This window comes from Podarcis gaigeae, assembly GCF_964106915.1.
Source record: "Podarcis gaigeae genome assembly, chromosome: 14".
Taxonomy (NCBI): Eukaryota; Metazoa; Chordata; class Lepidosauria; order Squamata; family Lacertidae; genus Podarcis; species Podarcis gaigeae.
In genome coordinates, this window is record NC_139690.1 from 30,967,526 (window position 1) to 30,993,120 (window position 25,595).

A 25,595-nucleotide genomic window follows, 5' to 3' on the forward strand; every position below is an offset into this window, starting at 1 on the left:
GTACCTCAGCACAGGTGCTTTCAACCCACCTTCAGAGCCCTTGGTCTGCCCCACACCACACCCCGGATTAGGGTCTGGAAATTAGCACAGCTTTTGAGAATGTAGACAATGCCTACTTGGCTCTGAAGGGGCAGTTATTAGCTAACCCCATGAAACTTGTGCAAGAAAGAAATGCTGTGCTGAGGTATTATTTAGCGCATTTTGTTGGGACGGGGGTTGCTGTTAATTCTTCGTAGCTTTATTTTTGATCTTGGGATCTATATTGCATACTTTTTGATGTTTGGTTTATTGTTTACGACTTTTGTTGTGCTTTTAGTTATGTAATTTTTATATGTTGTAAGTTGCTTTGAGCACGGTTTTAGCTTTGGAAAGGCAGCATACAAATAAAATGATTGATGATTGATTGAAGTCCATCCCCACCTTTGATGAGGCACAAGAAGATGAAACAAGGCATATTCTAGGAATCAGTGAGAACAAGAGGCCTTCAGTTTGAAGGGTTCTAGGTTAGATTTGAATTTATCATTCAATACAGCAGAATCCTAGAAGAGGCTGTTGATGTGTTTAAGTGGATGTACTTATGTGAGCAGATTCTATGATAATTAGTGGAAAAATGACATTGGTGAACTGTCTGCTTCTAGGTCGCTGGAATGAAAGATTAAGAGCTCGGGGGAAAGGAGAATTTGAGCAGGCACCGTTTTGCCCATTTGTTTCACTGCATCTGTTAAAATTCTCCCTTCTAGATAACTGTTAAAGGCACAAAGAAACGACATGCTTTACAGCATTAGATGATTACCCTTCCTTGTAAAACTGCTCCTTCCCCACCCAACACCATTAAGAACATAAACAAAAGAATAGCTCTGTTGGATCATGCCCATTTAAGACCCAATACCTTCTTAGCCACTGTTTGAGGAATTTTGGAATGTTATACTATTTTCCTACAAACTATTCTGTGTTTTAATATGATACCTCACTTATCTCTCTGCAAATGTAATTTATTATCTGAATCTGGCTTGCTAATAGAAAAGAAAACCACCACCAACTCTCTCTCTCTGTCCCTCCTTCCCAGGTTACTAAGGCCCTACAATGTGGACAAAATGTTTTTTAAAAATTAAAATGTGAGGGAGGAATAAAGGAAATACTTAACTTTATTGTTTGGTCACCAGCCAGGAAATAAATACATTTTTGAGATACACTTTACCAACTGCCTTCATCAAGTGCATTTAGATAATTGACATTCTTTACCGATAAACAGAAATGCCTCAAAATAAATTACACAGAGCAGCTCAACTTTTAAGGCAAGATACAAAACATCACTTTTCCTTCAACGAAACCTTTAGCTATACAGCCACCACATGGGATTGCCACCTTCTTGCCTAGGTACCGTGAAAGTGCTTTAAAATGCACCAAGCCAGGCTGAAGTCTATTAACCTCACATGCCATTCTCCCTGGTCCACCTGCTGTAAACTGCAGGATTCTAGTCTGGCTTGCAGTGGATGGAGGTGAAACACTGGCAGCTTAGGGACTGCCATTTCACTGGCTTCTTAGGAGTGTTTCAAAGCACAGGCCCCACCTCCGGGCCAGAACCTTGCATCCCTTTGCCCAGCCATCATAAACCTGGTGCCTTCCTGGTGATTTTTGACAACTACCATCAGCCGCATCCAGCACAGCCATTTTGGACTACAACTCCCATCAGTCTCAGAACTGATGGGAGTTGAAGTGCAAAACACCAGGAGGGAACTAGATTGGCGAAGGATGCTGAAGCCCAGAAGTCTTTTGATCTATATTGTGATGTTACCCTGAAAGCAGGAGACCAGGAAATCTAGTACAAACAAGGCAACCTATATGTAGAGCAAGGTATTACTAGACTCTTGTCATATAAAATGGCTTGGACATTTAGATTTACTGGGGCAGGGCATATGCAGTCATATGAAGGCAGGTTTTGTTAATAAGGTGCCCAAGAGCTACCTGTTTGTTTCCAGTGTTGAAACTCACTCATAGATGTTTCTATATACATGGCTATTAAAGTTGCTCATGATGTATGAGGAGGCAAGTGTATGTATCTAGAACCACAAGTAACAAACCATGATATAAAAACTATTATTTGATAGTTAACAAACCAGGAACACTGAACCATGGTTTCTTCAAACCACTTTCCCATATTTGGACAAAATGAGAAAATGGAAGGCTCAAACATCTTCCTGTTGTGCTTGAAGGAAGAAGAGGAGGTGGAACATGCAAGCTCACAGCTTGACCCAGCTTGTATATGTAAACAAACCATGGTTACATCTAAATCAGGCCAACAGCTTCACATAATTGTTGCTTAAGTGCAAATTATCTAAATTTCACTTGTGAGTAAAAAGTTAAAATCTACCCTAAATCAAAATGCAGTACAATTCACAGCTCAGAACTTTCTGCAGTGCAAGAGCAGTAATGCCACCCATGTAAAGTGTTTGCAAGGGCCAATGATCTCTTCAAATACTCACTGCCAGGTCTTCAGCCCACTGCCAATGCGGGCAACAGGCTGTTCACACAAGGATTCCTACAAGACGTAATGGTCCATCTCTACCTTCATATGCTCAGTGCACAACTATTTCTAATTTCACAGAATGCCTGACCTCCCGCACACAAAGTTCTGATGAGTTAATAAAACCTTCCTTGAAAAAGGAAGCTCAGTGACTCTTCCCAGAGCTGTGGGGCTAATATGACCTTCATGAACCCCACCTCTCACAAGTTATATTTTAATACATGACATATATAATCCTAATTTCCCTGTGCTTAATCATTCCTTTCATTTATATTACCCTCTTGCCAGACAGATAGAAATCAAAGAAAAATATCTGTTGACAAAGCTGAAATGTGAGACCTAGACTTGCACTCAGAAATTACTTTATTTTCCCTGCTTTAGGACTTCAGCAAAGTTACTGGGATTCTACAACTCTGTAAATTTCTTTGTACCTTAATTAACCTGTGGAAAACATAAGGCAGCCTTCCCCAACCTGGTGCCCTTCAGCTGTCTTGCACTACAATTCCCACTGGCACCAGTCAGAATGGCTGTGCTGAGACCACTGGAAGTTGTAGTCCTAAACAGCTGAAGGGCACCAAAAGTTGGAAAAGGATGGTTTTAGTATCCCTTGAACGAAGAAAGCCCTGCAGCTCCACAGTGGTTAAATAGTACTCTCTTTAAAATAATTTTTAAACCATTCCAGATTACAAGGATAAGGGAAGAGAAAAGACACAATGATCATAAAGACAAACAAAATGAAGGCAGATTGCAGAATTGGGGGTGGCAAAAAAAAGTTCTAAAACTTTTTTCCCCAGCCTAGTAGTTCAGTTGCTGGAGAAATGTTTTTCCCTACCATTAAGAAAGTACTGATAAAAAGAATTTAAGGCAGCATTTGCTAGTAAGTATGTGGTCTGGAAAAGACAACCAGCAGGTAGAAAATTCCCATAAGACTAGCTTACTTCAGGACCTTCTTGTTACTTTTTCCAGAATCAGAAACAATCAGGCAGGACATCTATTCTAACACCTGCACCTCCTCCTCCTCCTGTATCACCACAACCTCAATACCAAAGATCAATTGTACGCTTCAGCAAAAGTCCATACAAGGCTTGATTTCATAGTTCTTTCTAGCTTCTTTTAATCAAGGTGAACCAATCTTGTATTTGCTAGGATATCTAATCGCAGGACCCGTCCTTCCAGCCATCTCGCCAGCGCTCATCTATAAGGGAACAGTCAAATTCGGGCTTCCCCAGCTTCTTATTGACCTCGTTGTGAAGCCGGCAGAACCACTGCGTCAAATTACGGCGGTTGGTGGCATCAGGTTGGTTTCTTCGTAATCTGTGTATGAGGGAAAACCAAACAGAGTCCAATGGCATTCTGTTGAACTTCCCATTCACCAGAAGTGGCTGGTGCCCCTAAGGACTGGTGGGGTGCAAGTCAAGGAGCCCAACAGTAGGTGAAGCCAGAACCTATAACAGGTACAGCCAACTCCTTCTGGTTCTGTCCCCATCCTCCTCTCTATGAAGTTTTGCAAGGGGCAACACTGAAACTAAGGAGCAGGAGGAAGATGGCAAGCAGTGCCACTTCCCAGACTGTTTGTAAGTAAGGAGTTAGACAGGTGGAGACTGGCAGAGGGCAGACTGAGATTGGCAGGGCAGTCCCTCTCTTCCCTGATGGACCAGCCTCTACTACAATCCACCTCATACCAAGATTCCTGGGTTGGGAAGTTAAGAGAGTGTTAGAACAGGTGTAAAATTGGATTATATTCTCACCCCAAATAAATTCCTGGGAAGTGTGGGAATGGCATCACACTCTCAAGAGAGCAGGCTTGAAAATTACAGGCAGAATTGCCAGTGATTTAGGATGGCTCATCACTTGGACCTTATACAGAAACAAGAGCAAGCCTCAAGGTGGGTGCTTAGTGACCTAGTATTGTGGTTAACAGAAATACCATTGTGACACTAAATGCCACCTCTTGCAAGTGAGGCATGGGACCTACTTGGCTGGTTCACTCACCTGCTTCTCAGGTCCTCTGCACATTCATCACAAGGGAAAAACTTGGCAAATAAGTTGATGAACTGAACCATGTCTTTCTGCTCAGTTTTAGTGGGCCGATCCGGGTAAAACGCTGCCATTGTGTGAAGAAACGACCACGAACTTCTCCCCAGTTGTTCTCTATCTAAAGGGCAATCAGGAGGTAACTCCTTCTCTGCGGCTCCTGTTTCCTAGATTGGAAAAAAAACATGTACTCATCAGCAACAAGCCAGAGAAAAGACAGAAGAGTCCTGCACACTGTGACTCTAAAGCAGATTTGTAAGTCACAGCTGCGTCAAAGGCCCTGCTCGCTTCCCGTTCCACTGCCTATGCAAACTGTCTTCTGTCAGTTTTGGGATTAAGCCAGGTTGGGCAAAGCATACTGTGCCAAGTCACACTGTGATGTCAGCACAGCAGTCTGTGATGAGATGTCAGCACAGACAGAACACCTCACCAATATTTGTATGCATCGTCTTCAGCTGTAATTAGTAAAACTACAGAAGCTATGTCCAATTCTTCCTTATACCCCCCAAGAATCTCTCCCAAGCTGAGCCAGGGCACCAATAAGAGGAACCACGATGGCAGGAATCTCCCACCACAAAGTTTTATGAGACTCCAGAGACAGAGCAGTGTTAGAAACTGGGATAGAAAAGCTAAGAGCCAAATGGCTTCTGGGACTTGGGTTGTGGGCACCAAAACAGAATGTCTAGGCACCACTGGGGGGTGGGGTATTGGCAACACTTTTAAAATTATTTTGATAAGCATGAACTAATATGCAATTTACATGTGACATGTTGTTAATATCACATTTTTAGCAGACATTGTTGATACATGTTTAATTTGGTGTTTACAATAAAAATATTGCTACCGTACTTCAGTTTTCAAAACACTGTGAAATTCCTTAACATATTATCTATTCTTAACATATACTTTGAGGCTTCAAAGCACATACATTTCAGTAATCCTTGAGTGTCAGCCAGGTGCAAAAAATGGAACCCAGATTTTTTGAGGTGCTTGCAAATGGAGAATCTTTAGGTGCAAAATACGCCTGGTGCCCTGCTAATTTTGAACACTGAGACAGGTCCACTGCATCCTCAGGGCAGAAAGGCAGTGGACCCACTACTTCCTAGAGGCCTGAAGAGAGTTCCACAGGTTTAAATAGCTTCTGGGAACAGGTCTTTGAACAAGGAAGATCAACCCAGGGAAGAGAGGACCCTGTAAAAAAGCTAGATAGAGGGTTGTAGCAAATGCTACACAGAGGATACCTGTTGAAATTAATGGACATGCCTAACTTAGGTCCTTTAATTCCAGTGGGTCTTATCTGAGTAGAGCTTAGCTGGATATACCTCAGAGAGTTAAACTTTTGGAACTGAATCAGAAATATTTTAGTTATTTACTTTCAGCAGTCATATCTAACGTTTTTAATGCTCAAGGCAGTTTATAGTCAAGTATAAGGCAGCTTCTCATGTCTCTATAAATTCAACAAGGAAGGAGAATATCTCTGACCCACGATTCATTCCACAATGACTGGGTAAAGGCGGGTCATACATATACTTTTTACAACACTCTCTCCATGTCCCAAGGGCAAGTTCAACCCTGTGACACCCCTCTCCTTACATCCCATAATGCTCCATGAGCCACCTGCAATTTCCAGAAACAACTGAAGAAGTTTTTGTCCCAACAGGCTTTCCCAGCTGAATCAATGGGTCTTTACTGCAAGTGCCCACTTGCTAGGGTTTTAGTCTTGTACTAAATGTATCTGTTGGTTTGGTAATTTTAATTACCTTTTGTGTGTCTCACCTTGAGATGGTTGTTAAGGAGTTGTGCAAGTTGTGTAGCGGTTACAGTGTTAGACTAAGATGTGGCAGACCAGGATTCAAATCTCCACTCAACTACTGTATGAAACTCAGTGGGTGATCTTAGGCTAGTCACTGTCTCTCAGCCTAACTTTTACAGTTGTTGCGAGGATAAAATGGGGAGACAGAGAGCTATGTACACCACCTTGCACTTCTTAGGGAAAGGTGGGATACACACAGTGCTTTTTTCTGGGGGTACGCAGGGATACACATACCCCTAAACATTTTATGAATCTTTGTACTTTTGTCCATTTACTCTTTTTATTTTTCCCGATCTGAACTATAAAATGGTGATTTTCTTGAGTGATAATGAGAGTACCCTTAAACTTTTTTTATAGAAAAAAAGCAATAGATGCACATGTAATAAGTAAATAAGATCGCGCCATCGAGCTTCTCCCGCACCCTCCACTCCATAACGCCCCTTAGTCCCAAGGCAAGCGGGGGACCGGCTGCTCTCGCCCCCTCCCCAAGTGAACTCGCCCAGCTCGGCCCGCTCCCACCTTGCGTCCTCTCGGGGCTCCCAAGGGCCACAGCTCCCTCCTCCCGCCCTCCCTGCGGCCTTCCGGAGCCCCACTGCCAGCCCTCACCAGGTCCGACTGCTTCCTCTGATCCCGTATCCAACTCCTGAAGTCCGTGCAGGCCCGACAAGGCGGCTTCTTCTTCTTCGGCTCGGCGGTCGGCAGAGGCTGCCCCTCCGCGGGTTTCTCAGCCCCGGCCGTCGAGGCGGAGAAGGGGAAAGGGAAAGCGGGCGCCGGTCCGGACGTGCTGGGGCTGGGCGCCGCCATGTTAGGTGCGCGCAAAGCATGCTGGGCCAGAAGGGGCCCGCCCCTTCGAGGGGGCGAAAAAAGGAGGCTGAGAGTGGTTGTCAATGGCAACTCCACTAGGCCGCTTCCTAGGAAGGGAGGGGCGCTGTTGTATTTTTGCAGCCGAGGAAGAAGACCTCAGTACTGTATTAATAACACTAATATTCGTATTAAGAATAATATTCTTATGAACAGACTGCAGTAATAACAGTAGATGAAAAATAAGGGAGGAGGTTTCAATTATTCATAATAATATTAATAATGCAGTCTAATTAACAGACGAATAATAATAATAGATGGAAATTTAGGTGTGGTGAATATGTTTTTTGTTTTTTAAAAAATACAATGTTAGAAAATAAATAATACAATTTACAATTTTTTGCTTTTTATGTCTCTCCCATTCCATTTTATCTAGACATCCTCTACAATCTGCTGGGCCTTGCAGTGCCATCAGCTAGAACAATGGTAACACCAGAAATTATTTTCTAACTCTTGTTTACTTTATGACTATATAATTATCAAATGCCAAGCCTAATTAGCATTTAGTGTAATGCCATAAGCTACAGTTTTCTTTACTCTGGAGTAGCTCTATTAAAATTAATGAGCTCCATCTGCATGTAGGAACTCCTATGACTACAATTAATGATGGGAGGGGTGACTTAAGTTTATTCCAGACTACATGGCTTGCAGGAATGGGTTTTATAATATTTATAAAAGTACAACAAAAACAACAATATGCATTATAATCTTTGCTCAGAGCTGGTGTAGCTAATTTGAGGCTGTGTACACACCATATATTAAAAGCATTATCACTTCTCCCCTGTAAGAATCCTGGGAACTGTAGATTACCCTTCTACCGCATAGCTACAATTTGCAGCACCCTTTACAAACTGCAATGCTCTACCTCCACAGTCAGTGGTAGTAACTTTTGTGAATAGTAGTTGATGGAAGATGCAGGAAGGCAATACAGAATGCTCTTGTTTCCACAGGCCTCTGGTTGGCCATTGTGAGAACAGGATGCTGGACTAGACAGGCCAATGTGGCCTCATCCAGCAGGCACTTCTTATGTCCTTACGTGGTTCAAGGGAAGAGATTGTGAGAAGGCATCTTCCAAAGGAACCCCACCCCGCAAATAGCTTAGGAGCCTTCTTGCCTCTAGCCTAGCCCTCACCCCTTTTCCTGTTTCTGCTGGAGTCTTCTTTTGCTTGCCACGCCTGCGGGCTCTCTTCCGGCCAACGCTGCCAATGGCAGATCTTAAAAACATGGGGTCGGTGAGATTCGGCAATCGAAGCACCTTGCGCCTGCTGGACCTTCTGAGCGGAGGAGGTTGTGTCTTGCTCCTCGTGAAGTAGGGTGAAATGTGAGGAGTGTTGCAAGCTGGGGCAGAGGCAGAAGGTTTGGCTGAGATAGTAGGGCATGGCTTCTCTGTCATGGGCGTCTTCCTGACCCAGTAGAACACCAGCATCAAACGCCTCCTAGATGGGTTGGACATGCTGAATAAGGTGCTGGAGGCCCAAAGACCAGGGTGACTTTAAAGCGGAGGACGAAGCAGGCAGTTCGCTATCAATGGTGCCAAATCCAAGCAAATGTTAGCTCCAGTCCTGTTAAATCAATCCAGCAATTATGAACGTTAAATAAGGGAGTAATTCCTCAGGCAGTATGAAAAGACTTTCTGTGGCTTTTTAATAGCTGGGAAGCTCCCAACTACTGCCACTGTTGACAGCCTGTTGCCCCTTATCTCTACTTGAATGGGTTATGTCACAATGGTTCCTTCATCAGGTGTTTGTGAGCATGACAGTGCTGTTGGGAGTTTCAGCAATGAAGGCTCAGGCATAACATACTGTTTGAAAGTCTGAACATTTCCTCTTTTTTTATTTAACAAAATTTATATACCACTTCTATAATTTATATACAAATTATTAGGAGAGTAAGTTAAAAATATACTGTAGTTTATTCACTTATAGGCTAGTTGACATACTTTATTCCTTATACTTCTATCCCACCTTTCCTCCACAGAGCATACACACTTCAGCCTCCACCTTCTCCCTTTTATCCTGACAGCAGTATTGAGTATTGAACTGAGTGGACCGGTTTCATGTGTTACTCTGTGTTGGGCTGAGAGAAAGAGAGGAACTGGCCCAAGGTTACCCAGTGGACTTCATGGCTGAGTTTGGGATTTGAACCCTGCTTTCGCAGGTCCTAGTATAACACATCCAGAACATCTGGAGCATTCCAGTTAGGGTGGGGATCATGCACATGGTCTCTCATCTGAGCCTTGTAAATGGTGCTGAGCCTTTGCTTCCTGATTCTAAGATGTTTTGGCAAGTGTGGGGTTTCTTTGTTGTTGTTTTCCTCCAGAAGCCGAGCAGAAGAACAAAGTTGACATGTTAGAGCCTCACTGAATGTGACTTTGCGTGTGGGTGGGTGTTACTTTTCCAAATAAAGAGGAAATGCATCACCCACAAAAAAAGACACTGATGTGCATCAACTTTTCATATGCTAATTTATTAATAATAATAAAAATAATTGAATTTATATCCAACTCTTTCTTCCAAAGGAGCTGAGAATGGCAGATGCACAGTTTAAAAGCCAAGCCAAGCCATTCTAAAACAGTTAAAACAGTTAAAAAACAATTATAATTAAAAACATATAAAAGCAGTTACTGTTTAGCATTATTCTATCCAACTATCTTAGGGCAGAGGCATAACTAGACCCCCATGTGTTATTGGCATGAAGCCATATTGGTGCCCGCCCCCATCTCTTGCACCCTTGGCAGGAAGCTGAATCTAGAGAGACCATGGACCAGAAACTCAAAAAGTCACACTTGGGCTGCTACAACGGCTTTGGAACTGCCCATCAGCAACAGGGCAGAGGCTCCAGGCCTGGACCTCATGCTGAATTTCTGCTTTGACTTCCAGAAACATGGCACATGTAGCAAGCCGATGATGGAACTGCCCTAACAACCTCTCTAAGCTATCTAGGAAGGTTTTTAGACACTGATGTTCTCCCATTCCCCTAAATGACCAGGACAGCAAATAGCTAGCAAATGTTTAGGTTGGGCTTCTGAGTCAGAAAGGTGTTTTCCCAAGGAAATAAGATAATAAAGTGTGGCAGACAAGTAGAACATTTTTACTTTTGCTTTGTTTTCACATATGAGGAAATCAAAACATGCAAATTGACTCTCCAGGTTGCTGTAAGTATTTGCAATCTTTGGCCTATATTGAGCAGGACCCCCCACTTGTGGCAGAGTGCTAGATGGTTTTTTGATCTCTTCCTGATCCTCATAAAGTTTCTTTTGGTTGCTAATTGTTTAGTTGAATTTAATGGGCTCATCTTACACATTAATATAATGTTATCTTTTAAGTTAGACAGCATCCTAAACCTAGACAGCATCCTAAAAAGCAGAGACATCACCTTGCCAACAAAGGTCTGTATACTTAGAGCTATGGTTTTCCCAGTAGTGATTTGTGGAAGTGAGAGCTGGACCATAAAGAAGGCTGATCGCTGAAGAATAGATGCTTTTGAATTATGGTGCTGGAGGAGACTCTTGAGAGTCCCATGGACTGCAAGAAGATCATACCTATCCATTCTTAAGGAAATCAGCCCTGAGTCCTCACTAGAAGGACAGATCGTGAAGCTGAGGCTCCAGTACTTTGGCCACCTCATGAGAAGAGAAGAGAAGACTCCCTGGAAAAGACCCTGATGTTGGGAAAGATGGAGGGCACAAGGAGAAGGGGACGACAGAGGACGAGATGGTTGGACAGTGTTCTTGAAGCTACCAGCATGAGTTTGAGCAAACTCCGGGAGGCAGTGGAAGACAGGAGTGCCTGGCGTGCTCTGGTCCATGGGGTCACGAAGAGTCAGACACGACTAAACAACAACATCTTTTAAGCATGTATGGGATGGAGCTGGGTATATAACTCTGATCCAACAGGACTCTTAGTGCTCTTAAAACATCTGGGGGGTAGTAAATTGGGGAAGGGTGTGGTAGGCTTTCCTTTTGAGTTAATATATATAGATTGCACTTGGTGTAAAAGGGTGTGACCTATTTTCAGGGTGTGACCCCTGAAATTTTGGAGGGCTGCTGCAAATCAGCGCAAACCAGGTATCTTCAACCTTTGAAGACCCAGGACCTCCTTTTAATCATACATGCATTTGGGGACCCATTTCTTAATCTTTTCCCATATATTTGCAGGGTGGTAGCGCTCTTGTTGCCACCCACCTTGGATCGGGCTGCAGCACGTTAGTGGGCTCCAACACACCAGCTCAAGACCAGTGGTGTAGACAATACTGAACTGAATGGACCGGTTTCATGTGTTCCTCTGTGTTGGGCTGAGAGAAAGAGAGGAACTGGCCCAAGGTCACCCAGTGGACGTCATGGCTGAGTTGGGATTTGAACCCTGCTTTCGCAGGTCCTAGTCTAACACATCCAAAACATCTGGAGCATTCCAGCTAGGAAAGGCTGCTGTGGAATTGCTTACTGCTTACCTGATGCAGATGGTAGGTCTGAGTACCTACAATTGCAATTTCCATGCTTTATGGTGCATGGGCAAAACTCTGCAGAAGTTCTGAAAAGTTCTGAATTGCCTTGATGCTCTGCCACTGAGCTATGCAAATTGACTCAATAAACCACACCAGGATTGCTCTGTTAGCTGCATATGTTGGTTGTATCTGGGTGCTAGGTAGGGGTGACCCATGCAGTTTAGCTACCTGAGGCAAAATGGTCATTGCCACCTTCTGGCCCCACCTGCTGCGTTCCACATCTGCTCCTGTGCCCCAGCACTTGCCGAACTTGGCAGGAGGCAGAGTTTTCCTTAAAGTGTTGCTGCTTGCTTCGCTTCTCTGCCCAGGTAGAAGCAGTAGAACAGGTGGGTGAAGCACAGCCTCTTGCATTCTGCTGCCAGATACACTACTTGGGTTTGCTGGCTGTGGTGCTAGCAATAGAAGAGCAAATTCAAGAATCTTCAAATTTTAGATCCATGTTTCCCTTTTATATTTATTTTCTTCTACATTCAACTGCTACCTCGTAACACTTTGCCTACTTTTGTGTGTGCACACACTTAATTTGCAGGTGCTACTGATATTTGCACTGGACACAGTAGAGATGTATCAACTTTTATGCTTACTTTTTACAGGAAGGATGTGAATTTCCAAGGGCCCTGTAAAGTCCAGAGTTAACATAAGGTTGATCTGCTTTTAGGGTGGGGATCATTCACATGGTCTCTCATCTGAGCCTTGTAAATGGTGCTGAGCCTTTGCTTCCTGATTCTAAGATGTTTTGGCAAGTGTGGGGTTTCTTTGTTGTTGTTTTCCTCCAGAAGCCGAGCAGAAGAACAAAGTTGACATGTTAGAGCCTCACTGAATGTGACTTTGGGTGTGGGTGGGTGTTACTTTTCCAAATAAAGAGGAAATGCATCACCCACAAAAAAAGACATTGATGTGCACCAACTTTTCATATGCTAATTTATTAATAATAAAAAAATAATTGAATTTATATCCAACTCTTTCTTCCAAAGGAGCTGAGAATGGCAGATGCACAGTTTAAAAGCCAAGCCAAGCCATTCTAAAACAGTTAAAACAGTTAAAAAACAATTATAATTAAAAACATGTAAAAGCAGTTACAGCTTAACATTCTTCTATCCAACTATATTTGGGCAGAGGCGTAACTAGGCTCCTGTGTGTTCTTGGCATGGAGCCATATTGGTGCTCGCTCCCATCTCTTGCACCCTTGGCAGGAAGCTGTATTAGCACCTCTGAATCTAGAGAGACCATGGACCAGAAACTCAAAAAGTCACACTTGGGCTGCTACAACGGCTTTGGAACTGCCCATCAGCAACAGGGCAGAGGCTCCAGGCCTGGACCTCATGCTGAATTTCTGCTTTGGCTTCCAGAAACATGGCACATGTAGCAAGCCTTTGATGGAACTGCCCTGACAACCTCTCTAAGCTATCTAGGAAGGTTTTTAGACACTGATGTTCTCCCATTCCCCTAAATGTCCAGGACAGCAAATAGCTAGCAAATGTTTAGGTTGGGCTTCTGAGTCAGGTGTTTTCCCAAGGAAATAAGATAATAAATTGTGGCAGACAAGTAGAACATTTTTACTTTTGCTTTGTTTTCACATATGAGGAAATCAGAACATGCAAATTGACTCTCCAGGTTGCTGTAAGTATTTGCAATCTTTGGCCTATATTAAGCAGGACTTTTGACCATGGATGTTTCTGTAATCCTTTCTTTTTAGTGTGCATACCAACTTCCTCAAGGGATCATTTCTCTTCTCCATCAGCTTCCAGTGAATCCTAAAGGCTACTTGAGGTCTGGGATGGGATATTTTTTGATTCAGGAAAGATTTAAGAATATTAGAAGAGACCCACTGGATCAGATCAAAGCCCATTGTTGCACAAGACTTCCCATTCAATGATGGTCACATTCACACCATGCCTTTAAAGTGCTATGATACCACTTTAGCATGGTATGCTAAAATAACTTTAATATTGCTTCCCCCAAAGAACGCTGGGAGGTGTAGGTTGTTAAGGGTGCTGAGAGTTGCTAGGAGACCCTTATTTCCCTCAAGGAGCTACAATTCCCAAAGACATTTATCAATCATATTCCCAGAGAACTCTTCCCAGAAATTTTTGGGAACTGTAGTGTACCCCCTCACAGAGCTACAATTCCAAGCAACCTTAACAAACTACAGTCCCCAGGATTTGGAGGGGTGGAGAAAAAAGCTGTGTGCTTGGAATGTACATTAATTGTGCCCTAAATGTATGGTGCAAATGTGACCTATGTCTGTGTACTTCTCACTACGTATATTCATGTTCATGGGGATCATAGAATCACAGAATTGTAGAGGGAGAATTTATGAGGGAGTCATTCACAATCGCCTTTATTGTAATTTGAATCCATTGGTTCGGATCCTTCCTTCAGGAGTAGAAGCCTGTGTCGTCAGATAAAGTATAATGAATTATTTCTCAATATTGCTAGAGCACCAGAGAATTCCTGGGTTTGCAACCCTTAAGGTGGCCCTTAAGGATGCCTTGCCTGAGAGCAGGTGCATGCACACAATGGTTTTTAAGCACATTCTCTGCCAATTAATACTGGGAACTGTAGTATTCCCAGTATTCATCAATTGTAAACCACAGCTCCCAGGATTCTTTGAGGTGGGAAGGGGAATGTGATTTATACATATGGTGTGTACACAGCCTTAGACTTTGGAACAAATGGCTTATTTTTATTATTTATTTCATTTATATTCCACCTTTCCTCCAAGGAGCTCAAGGTGGCTTGTATGGTTCTCCATTTCTTCATCACAACAACCCTGCGAGGTAGGTTAGGCTGAGAGGCAGGGACTGGCCCAAGGTCATCTGGTAGCTTCATGGCCAAGCTGGGATTTGAACCCTGGTCTCCCAGATGTTGGTCCAGCACTCTAACCACACTGGCTTATGGGGGCTTTCCCTGTTTTGATGGAAGTGTGTACCCCTTCCCTTACTTTAAAATGTGGTACACCAGTCTTGTTAACTTGGGGGGGGGCCCAGGTCATTGTACCAAGTGGGGCCCATGGACATTTGACCCAGATTCCTGCCCTGATGGCTCCACTGCCTGAGAGGACCGTCAGATCCTGGAGCTGGCCTGGCCCCACAAGAACCCTTAAAAGCAGAGCGTTGGTGGAGCCAAGTCAGCATTTTACCCTTGCCAGATGGACCTATTTCATGAGCAGATCCCAATGTGGCTAACTTGCTCTCTTTGCCCAGTCAATAATTCTTCAAACTTTTGCTCACCGTTTGTACCACTTCCTGATGCTCTGTCTGTTCATCAGTCCCTCACCCCACCCCAATGTGTTGCAACAATATACTGCAACCCCCTAATAATTAACAGCATTTGTCCATCAGCATTGTCTTCTGGCCATCTCAAGGAAATCATATTGACTTTGCAGTCCTGAACACCCTCCAGAAACTGGGTTTTGCCCCTCAAGCCCTTCTAAGTCTGGGCTTGGGCCAGGCAAAAGCTACAGTCAGGCAAAAAATATTAGACACCGAGAGACAACAGGACTGCGCAAGGTGCCCCTACTATAAAATTGGAGAAATCGAGAGATATATAGCCGCACCGACAGCATATCTCTTCTTTCTCGTATCTAGAAATGCAAGAAGGGCCTTTACACTCGCCAGAAGCTCAGCTCTTCCTTCGCCGGTCCTGGATGGAGCCTTTAGAAAAGTCCCGTACGCTCAGAGAATTTGCACCTGTCCATTGGGAGATATAGGAAGCCCAGAACACTTGTTCTTTAGATGTCCCTTTTATGAAGAGGCACGTAGTAAGATCATTGATCCCCTACTGGTGAAGCTTGCCGACCTCCCGCAAAAGCAAAAATTTGACCTTTTCCTGTTAGGCAAAAATCAGAAGATGACCTGGATGGTCGCCAGATTCTGTGTACAGATCTGTAGGCGCAGACCATCGCCCAACTCAAAATAGTCCTGCATGAAAATCCCCAAACGCGATTCCATGGGTGGCTCTGAGTCAACTCCCTGGGATAGTTTATTGTTGTACATTGTTTTTAAATTTATTGTTGTACATTGTTTTAATTGTCTGTTTTACTTCTGTGACTATACCCCCAAGTGTGTTTTATAAGCTGGTCTCCGACTGTAATAAATTATCTTTATCTTAATCTTATATTGACTTTGCAAATACTGCCATACCTATCTGTTACTTTGGGGGAATTTCTTTAATTTCAGTGTTTCCTTGTCAAAGTCAGAAACGTGACAAGGGTATGTTGCGCAATGGATTCATTGGTGAGAGAGAGGAGAAAAAGAAAGGAATGCAAATTTGGGAGGGGAGGAGCAAATAGCTGAATAATGGGGCAGTGCTTTTGTTGTTTAAAAAAACAGGTGTCTTGATCAAAGTGCCATGGCTGCCATGGGCATAAAAAAGGGGGGGAGTGGGTACACACCAAAACCACTGAACAAGACCTTGTGAACCATCACCACCAACCACAGTGCAAAGTTCACTGTGATTTGAACACCATCCTTCAACCTGGCACCCTCCACATTTCTCATCCTAACCTACTCCATAGGGTTGTTGTGCAGATTAAATGAGGATGGGGGAAACCATCCTTTGAGAAAAATGTGACATATAAATGCAATAGAAGAATAGAATTGCAGAGTTGAAAGGGGCCTCAAGGGTCATCTAGTCCAACCCCCTGCAATGCACAAATCACACCGAAATAATTGCAATAATAATGTTTTGGACTACTGTACATTATTTGCCTCTCTGTCCGCTATGTAACAGTTTACAAAATTAATGTAACTTAAATTCATTTCAATGTGAAGGAAATGTCAAACGGATATGGGGAAAAAGTCACTAACTATGTATCATTTGCAGACTTAAACAAATAACAAAGTTGTGAACGAATATTTATTGTATTCACCTGATGGATATCCTTTCCTGACCACAGATGAACACACAAGCTGCAGCAATCTCTGTTTCTGATTTTGTTTTTGTCTGAATTCTCTACAATTCCAACTCATGATAAAACAACTCCCACAGATTGGAGGTTCAGAGCATTGGGAGTCAGCTGGCTTGGTCCATATGAATGAAGTGTGCTGGTGGTGGTGGGGATATTTAGGATGCTTCTTCCCTGAGTTTGGATTGGTGGAATAAATTCTGCTCCCTCCCCCTCCATTATCCCTGTGTGTCTCTCTTTCCAAATATGGAAGGCTGGGGGTGTGGAGGCAGGTTTTGGATCAAAAGCAGGTCAAGGGCATCTGCCTACAAGGTGCAACGGATGATGTCACAATTAAAGTGCATCTTGTATCAACATGTTTTTTTAGTAAGTGGGCAATCATCATCAGCATTTGTTTCTTACAGACATTTCTGCCTGTCATATATCTTCTTATTATATATGATGCTTTAAAATACTATTTCTTCTATTTTATCTGTTTATTTTTAAGTAAAACTGGGTTTTTAACCTAGTTAAGATTGACCATTAACTTTGCAGAGTAATTCAGTCTTGGAAGCTGCCACAAAGGGAGCAAGGAATGGTACATAAAAATATGAAAAAATGAAACCGAAAGAAGTAACCTTTTCAGCTTGCTAGAGCCAGTGCAGTAAAACGTCTCCCTTTAATGTGGAATGAGCTTTCTGGGACAGCAGCTAGGGGGAAAGTGCTGTGTTGTCGGGGTGTGGATAAAAGTGTTGTGGCTCAGTGGGAGAGCATCTCTTTTGTATGCAGAAAGTCCAAGTTTCAACCTTCAGCATCTTCAGCTAGAGCTGGGAATGCCCCCTGCCTGAAACCCTGGAGAGCTGCTGCCAGTCAGCGAAGACAATACTTAGCAAGATGGGTCAAGAGTCTGACTCATAAATATAAGGCAGCTTCCTATGAGATGTGAGCCTGTGTCTCCCTGCTCCTGACACTCTACACCACCCTTTTGAATGTGCCAAGGGTCCCAAAATGTATTGGGGGAAGCAACAAACAAGGTTGTTCTCCTGAGAGATGGCCTTGTAGGGGGACTGGGCTCAATACCTGCCTCCTTTCCCTATAGAATCTCTCCAGGGTTGCCAGACTTTGGAACTTCTGGGCGGAGGAGGAAACCTGAGTTTTAGAGCCAGCTGGGAAAAGCTGGCCCCTCCTCCCTGGGTGCTCCTAAATACCTGGCCTGCAGGAAGGAGGTGCTTCAAAGAGATCTTGCAAGACAGATGGAGCATCGTCCTCTGGGGGAGATGAGCAGCGGCAGGTTTCCCGTGGAGGTGAAAGCAGTGGGCTTGCTGAAGCACAGAAAACAAAAGGTATTTCAGTTGCCCCTCTGCGACTCCCACAGTAAATGCATGTGTGTTGGGTCTGAAAATATTTTTAGGTGTGGAACAGATTTTAATTTGTTTTTATATATGGAGTTCATTTGAATTCTTCATGTTTATCTAGTCTAACCCCCTCCAATGCAGGAATCACAGCTAATTCCCTGACAGATGGCCATCCATCCTCCACTTAAAAACCTCCAATGGTGAATCCACCACCTTTTGTGGTAGTCCGTTCCACTGTCGTGTGGTTGCTGCCACCAGAAAGTTCTCCCTAATGTTTAGTCAGAATCTCCTTTCTTGTAATTTGAACCCATTGGTTCTGAATATTACCCTCTGCAGCGGCAGGAAACAAGCAATCTGTGAGACAATCCTTCTGATATTTGAAGAAGGATGTCATATTACCTCTCAATCTTCTCTTCTCCGGGCTAAACATTCCCAGCTCCCTCATCTCTTCCTCTTAAGTCTTGGTTTCCAGAATGTCGTGTAGCTGTAGCACTGAATAAGAGCTGGCTGGGAGACACTCAGGGCCTGTAGGAACCATCTGCTCTATTTCCCTCCCCAGGTCTGGATGCTTCTTGTCTCTTGGTCAGATCAAAACAACATTCTCATCTACCGGGAGTTTGAAGAATTTAAGAAACTCCATGTAAGTTTTCTTCTGAACGTAAAGGGAGTAAGATTTGAAACTGGGGAGGCCACTTTCCCCTGCTTGTGCACAATGATTTCTCCTCTGTTGAGAAGCATGATAGTACTCATTTTCCCTTCTTGTTTCTCCCATCGCTTAGAAAGACTTGAAGAAAAAGTTCCCTATTGAAAGTGGACTCTTGAAGAAGTCTGACCGGACCATCCCCAGGTTTCGAGGTAAAAGGGGAAGAAGGGAGGCCTTTCATTAGATTTTAATTTTACAGTGGTACCTCAGGCTACATACGCTTCAGGTTACAGACTCCACTAACCCAGAAATAGTACCTTGGGTTAAGAACTTTGCTTCAGGATGAAAACAGAAATTGTGCGGCGGCAGTCGGGGGCCCCATTAGCTAAAGTGGTGCTTCAGGTTAAGAATAGTTTCAGGTTAAGAAAGGACCTCCGGAACGAATTAAGTACTTAACCCGAGGCACCCCAGCGCTGCATATGCTTAAGACAGCCCTGAGTATAAAGGATGGGGGATGGGAGAGGAGGCGCTGCCAAGAGCCACCACAGCATCCCTTGATGGCTTTCCCCCTTCTGTTGGGTCCCCTCCAAGATGTAAATGTGATGCTGAAGAAGAACCAGAAGTTGAGCAGGTGCCGGGAGAGTCTGATGTTGCTGGAGATTTACTGTCAGGAGCTCCTGAAGACAAAAGCCAAGATCTCCCAGGGAGAGGATGTCGTCCATTTTTTTGAAGCACAAAGCCGAGATATGGACCCTTCTTTTCCAGAGAACAGGTACCGTCATTTTTTAAGAAATGAAACTATATATATCTATGTATTTAGAAGGACTAGCGTCTCTGTGTGCATTTTATATATCTAAAGGTGGGGGTTTTTTGAGGGGGGTTGCAACAATTAATTATAATATGGAACTTGCCCTCAGGTTTACAATCTAAATGACACAACAGAAAAGGAAAAGGGATGGGGAGGGAGGAGAGGGAAAAGCAAACTCAGGCAGCAGGGCAACCTCTTTGGATATGATAATGGTCGCAGTTAACTGGCCAGCTAAGGCCCTGAACTTAAAAAAGGAACTGGTTTGGCTGGCTCTGCAAGTTTTCGCGTATAGATTTTCACTTCACATACAGGATCATAGGTTTAGAAGGGATCTGTATCATTCCAGAATGACCCCCAAAACCTATAAAAATTCTGGTAGGGCTCTGTCACTCCTTGGCCTGGTGACCAGCCTTCTGTGACAACAGTCAATTCATGGGTCAGAGCTGCTTGCCAACTTTCATCTCTCACCTTCACAGCACTCCTGTGTGTGTGGTCTATAACAAAGCAACACCCATCACTGTGGCTTGTCCGTTCAGACCAACCCTAAAGCCAAGTCAAACTGCTGTTTGCAAGCCCACTTTACATGTGGTTTCCAACCTTGGCTTGCGAGCCCCTAGCAGGCCAGGGGCTTGCCACTTCCAATATTATGCCAAAATACAACGAAGCTTCCCAAATGTTGGAAGTGATTCTGTGTCTGAATTTAGCTGTATTCATTGTACCGGTTTTCATTATCAGGTTTGCACACATGGGAGTGTGGTTGTGGCAAGGGTGAGGAGAAAGGATGGTAAATGGATTGAGCAGAAATAAAAACCTTTTAGTTATGACCCTCAGAGCTGCCTTCGTCATCTGCTGACTGTCGTTTGCAAACAAATTCTGACAGATGTAAGAGTTGTCATTACAGATTGGCTCCTGAAAGCTTCCCCCCCCCCCTTTCCTTCTTTTGGTAGCTGAAACTGACAAATTAACTTTTGTATGTTTTCAAAATGGAAAATGACATGAACTACTGCAGAGACGGGCACATTTCAGAGTAGGTTGAAATAATAATTGCAGCAAAATGCCACGTTGAAGGAAACCGCTAGGGATCATTGTGCATGTGGGTTTTTATAGAACTGATCTGTCAGATTAATTGATTGAGATACTTCAAAGATTCCTAAATGACAAATACGGTACCTCACTGGTACCTGCAGCCAACATAGCACCAGAGGTTTCTTTATGGTTATGAGAGTTTTAAGCATTTGTCTTAATTCTAAGCAGTGACATATCAATGAGCCATTGCTATTGATAGGCCACATTTTCATAGAATCATAGAGTTCAAAGGTACCCCAAGGTTCAACCCCCTACATTGCAGGAATATGCACGTGTTCCATAATGGAATCAAACCTGTGACGTTGCCGTCATCAGCACCACACTATTTTGTTTATATGCTTTCCTACTTTCTTTGCATGCTTTTATATACGGGGAAATGCCCTGATTGGTGGAGTATTTATTTATTCTTATTTTGCATGCAGAAGATCCCAGGTTTGATTCTCAATGACATTTCTAGGTAGGGTTGGGGAAAAGCCCTTGCCTGAAACCCATAACAGCTTCTGCCAGTCAGTGACAGATGGACCATGGGTCTGAGTCGTTGCTTCCTATAATGCAGTCTGCTGCTTTTCTGATGAGATGTTTTCCAGGATTCCAGCCTTGAAAGGCACCAAGTAATATTTACTAGGCAAAGTTTGCGGGGAGAGTTTCTCCTGCAAGTTCCAAAGATCTCAGAAGCCCACTCTGGAGACTGACTCGGAGCAGGGCTTTCATGCAGCTGCCTCTGTTCTGTGGAGTAGCATTTGTGTTGAAATACAACAGACAGCCACTGTCTACACTTCCCAGAAACAGATGAGGCATTTTTGTTCCAACAGACTTTCCCAGCTAGGTAAATGAGTCTTCACCGTGTGTTTTCACTTGTTAGGATTTCAGTCCTGTTTCAAATGTATTTGTTGTTTTTGCTGTTGTTGTTTTAAACTGTTTTAAATTATCTTATGTGTAAAACGCCCAGAGACACTGATTCTGAAGGGAGTTAATAAATTAATTGCATTAGAAGTAATAAATGGTGTCACCAGGGATGAAATTCGACTGGAGACCAAGCTCAGTGAGAAGACAAGTTTTCCCGATCTGCTGTAATTTCTTTGGAATTTATTCCAGTTCAAAAAGGGACATAGAATCCTAGGAATGGAGTTGTAAGGGATGCCCTGCAAGGGTCATCTAGTCCAACCCACTGCAGTGCAGGAATCACAGCAGACAAATCATTCCTTCCACTTTTGCAGCATTGTGATTTTGCCTTCTGAAATGGGCCCAGGGAAGAAAGAGACTCCTTTGCCACCCAGCGCGACCATCACCCAGCCGGTCGTCTCCCAGAGTTACAGGTGCATTGAAGCCTATGAGACCAAAGACACAAGCAACAGGCTCTTCAGAGCCACCAAGGGGGAAATACTTGAAGTCCTCATGAAAGACAAGACAGGTATGCTTCTTTACTCCATTTCTGTATGCATAGGCAGCCCTGCTTAGGAACGTTTTTAATGTTTGAAGTTTTATTCTGTTTTTAATGTTCTGTTGAAAGCTGCTCAGAGTGGCTGGGGAAACCCAGTCAGATGGGCGGGGTAGAAATAATAAAATTATTATTATTATTATTATTACTATTATTATTATTATTATTATTATTATTATTATTATTATTATTATTATATTAATTATTATTATTATGGTATTATTGAATTGTAGAGTTGGAAGGGACCCCAATGGTCATCTGATTCAACCTCCAAACAATATGCAGGAACCACAGCTATTTTCTCCTCTTCATCAAAATAAAAATCGCAGAGCGGTTCACATATAATAGCACAAGATACACAGCAGAACAGCTTTCGCCAGCAAACCTCCCGCTGTCCCGTGTCTGCTGCTGATGCTGCATTCTGGAAAACAAGTGCAGCACCATGGCTGTGAGATTTGAGCTACAAATCAGGAGGTCCCAGATTCAAATCTCATTTCTGCCATGAACTCACTGGCTGGCTTTGGACAAGCAGGCTTCTCTCAGCCACCTCCCCTTTTCTTTATGAGAATAAAAATATCTAGTTTTTAAGGTTATTGTAAGGATTATTGACAGAGGTGGGAAACCTGTGGACCCTCAGATGTTGATGACTACATCTCCCATCATCCATGCTCTCACAAAATTGGGATTAAGGGGTGCAGTTGACCCCACGCTCATCAGGTTCTGTCTTTAAAAAAGACACACTGGGGGAAACTTGCAGATGGCCTCAGCTTCCTTTCAGAGTCATTCTTTTCTGCAGGATGGTGGCTGGTGGAAAACTACTGGAAACAAATTGCCTGGTTCCCAGCCCCGTACCTGGAGGAGACGGAGGAGGCAGCTGCCACCGAGGAGACAGAGGAGACAGGTGAGTCTGGACAAGTCCCTCAAGTGACTCTGATGCTTTCTCATAGATGGGAACATCAGGCAGGTGCCTTAGGTGCTGAGTCAGGTCATTTGTCACCTCTGCCTCAGGTTTGTCTATGCCAGCTTCCACTAACCTGGTGCCTTCCAGCTGCTTTGAGCTACAACTCTCTCATCAGCCCCAGCTTCATACAGCTATGCTGGCTGGGGCTAATGGGAGAGAGAGACAGTCCAAAACATCTGGAAGCAAATCCCCCAATGTATGGTTCTTTATACACATTTTTTGGGTTGAAGAACTGCACTGCAAGATCCAGAAAAGCAATATGGAGGACAGCTGTGCTCCGGTTTACATATTGGTTTGGGAAGTTGCCCTTCCCTGTCCCAGTTGCCTCTCTTCTTCCTTGATCATGTGGTGCATTGTTTGGGAAAACAAGTAGAGAGCTGGAAACAGTTCCTCCTCTTTTCTTTCAGGGATGCTGTATTATGTCACACGGGCTTATGAGGCCAAGAAGTCTGATGAACTGTCTGTGAAGATGGGTGTTGTGGTGGAAGTGCTGGAGAAATCAGATGATGGATGGTGGCTTGTTTGGTAAGCCAGTGGGGCTGGGGCTGTTTGTGGATCAGGATAACTTGTCTGCTAGTGGTCCAAGCATTGGTAACTGCAAAGTTTGATTACTGTAATGCACTCTGTATAGAGTTACCCTTGAGGTTGGTTTGGAAGCTGCAGCTGGTACAGAACTCAGCAGCTAAACTGCTGATGGGCACCAAACATTGTTGGCATATTATTATCATCATTATCACTGATTTATTAACTGCCTTCCAATCACCATCACAATGCATTTTACACTAATTAAAAGCAAGTAAATACATACATTTAAAACAAGACAGGAGAAGACTGAGAAGTGATGTGACAGCCATCTTCAAATATCTGAAGGGCCGTCACATGGAAGATGGAGCCACCATCAGGGATGCCTCTTAGTAACCAAAAGCTTGGAGATGCTTGCCACAGATATCATCTGTGCCATACAAAATAAACTAAAAACAGTAGAATGAAAGGTTCAGCCCTGTGAGAGGTAGCCTGCTGTTCCAGGCTGCACGCAACATTCCCTACCCCACCCCCCACCTGCAACAAATGAAAATGAAAAAACAAACCAACCCATTTTTGTCATCCTGGAACTTATTTTGCTTTTAAAGTGACGTTTTTGCATTTTTGTCTTCCAGGTATAATGGGACTACAGGCTACGTCCCTTCCATGTTCCTCCAGCCATACAGAAACCCTCACAGCAAATTCTTGGCTCTCGTCAACAGCAGCCTGTGTTACTCTATGCCAAACCTATCTCAAGCTACCAGTCCCTTGAGTAAGAGCTCCCCAAGCCAACGGAGAGGCTCTTGTGGGGGTGCTGCCCAGGTTCATTCAACCAATACAACGATGGAAATGCAAGAATACAACACGCCCCCAAGTAGAATGAGATCTCACTCTCTGAGTGTGTCTGTGGCCGTAACCACATCCGGGCTGGCAAGCAGGGTGGACTGCTTGTCTGACAGCTCAGGAAACGTGAGTGGACAGGGATATGAGTGGCCCCAGAATCCTGAGGTGAATAGGGTGAGGAACAGCAGCCCTAGAGAGACCCCCCTCCTCTGTTCCTCAAGGAGTCATGGCTGTCTCTCCCCGCCTCTAGAGAGCAAGCATCGAAGTGACTCTGGCTTTGAGGAGCAACCGTTGGGCTCGTCCGATACTTTGCTTCGCTCCTCAGATTCTGAACCCGCTTCTGGTCATCCAACAATACCCCCACGCCCTCAGGCCCATGAAATCCTCCAGAGGTGTACCACCATCACCAGAAGAGCCCTGCGAGGGGCTCTGGCCAGGGCCAGGGCCAGCCCCGCTGCATCCTCTCAAGCCTGCCATTGAAATGGCAACATAGAGGGTGCAAAACAAGGGGGGTAGCAGGAGATGGTTCAAAACACAAGTGGGGGGGGAGTGCCAGTACTGAGCAAGGCAACACACGCAGCCCTACATGTGTGCATTTAGAACTCGGAGCCTTAATGCTTGGAGAGTGGGTAAAATGGAAGCAACTATTGCAGGCCTCTCTGACAGATAAACAGGATCATTTAGCTCTTGATACAGGAGCCTTCCCCAACCTGGGGTGCTCCAGATGCTTAGAACTATAACTCTCATATCAACCATACTTTCTGGAGCTGATGGGTTATAGTCCCCCCTCCAAAACAAAAACCCCAATGGCTGCCTGATTAAGTAGGGTTGAAAGTACCACCACGTTAAATGTGTGGTTCCCCATACTTTGCCCTTGGACTAGGGCTGGAGAACCTGTTGCCATCCAGATGTTGGACAACAACTCTCAGAATTTCTTGCACATGCTGACTGGGGTTAATGGGAGTTGGGAGTAATCCATCACTGCCTTAGGGTGACCCCTACAGTGATTGTTAATGCTTAGAAGGCAATGGATTAATTTGAATGGAGTTGTGTTTTCTCAAACCACCAATGACTGAAATTCCTCTCCACTGTAGTGTGCAATTTGACTTGCTTGCTTGAGCAATCTCAACATCTTTTATCTGCAGGCACTTGCGGCAGAGTGCTAGATGGTTTTTTGATCTCTAGTTGAATTTAATGGGCTCATATTACACATTAATATAATGTTATCTTTTAAGCATGTATGGGATGGAGCTGGGTATATAACTCAGATCCATCAGGACTCTTAAGAGTGTTCTTAAAACATCTGGGCGGCAGTA

At 43.9% G+C, this 25,595-nt stretch overlaps 2 protein-coding genes across 6 annotated transcripts; one reads left to right on the forward strand and one right to left on the reverse strand.

Annotated features, from left to right (window-relative positions):
• Window positions 1-1,127: 1,127 nt before the first annotated feature.
• Window positions 1,128-8,923, reverse strand: GFER (growth factor, augmenter of liver regeneration). Its single transcript, XM_083712110.1, has 4 exons — window positions 8,365-8,923; window positions 6,978-7,282; window positions 4,517-4,725; window positions 1,128-3,838 (listed from the first exon to the last, which is right to left on the reverse strand). Exons 1-4 carry the CDS (start codon window positions 8,609-8,611, stop codon window positions 3,676-3,678), a joined length of 924 nt encoding a protein of 307 aa, XP_083568236.1. The 5' UTR covers window positions 8,612-8,923; the 3' UTR covers window positions 1,128-3,675.
• NOXO1 (NADPH oxidase organizer 1) lies at window positions 7,054-25,066 on the forward strand. Of its 5 annotated transcripts, none has more exons than XM_083712087.1 (10): window positions 7,054-7,180; window positions 7,226-7,334; window positions 7,609-7,658; window positions 18,538-18,618; window positions 18,758-18,833; window positions 19,213-19,393; window positions 21,733-21,926; window positions 22,750-22,854; window positions 23,322-23,439; window positions 24,072-25,066. In XM_083712087.1, exons 2-10 carry the CDS (start codon window positions 7,259-7,261, stop codon window positions 24,757-24,759), a joined length of 1,569 nt encoding a protein of 522 aa, XP_083568213.1. In that variant the 5' UTR covers window positions 7,054-7,180; window positions 7,226-7,258; the 3' UTR covers window positions 24,760-25,066. The 5 variants fall into 5 exon arrangements, with proteins under 5 accessions (XP_083568213.1, XP_083568215.1, XP_083568214.1 ...); XM_083712089.1 differs by lacking the exon at window positions 7,054-7,180 and adding an exon at window positions 17,723-17,966 and having other exon boundaries at window positions 7,261-7,334; XM_083712088.1 differs by lacking the exon at window positions 7,054-7,180 and adding an exon at window positions 17,723-17,966 and having other exon boundaries at window positions 7,290-7,501.
• Window positions 25,067-25,595: the final 529 nt, after the last annotated feature.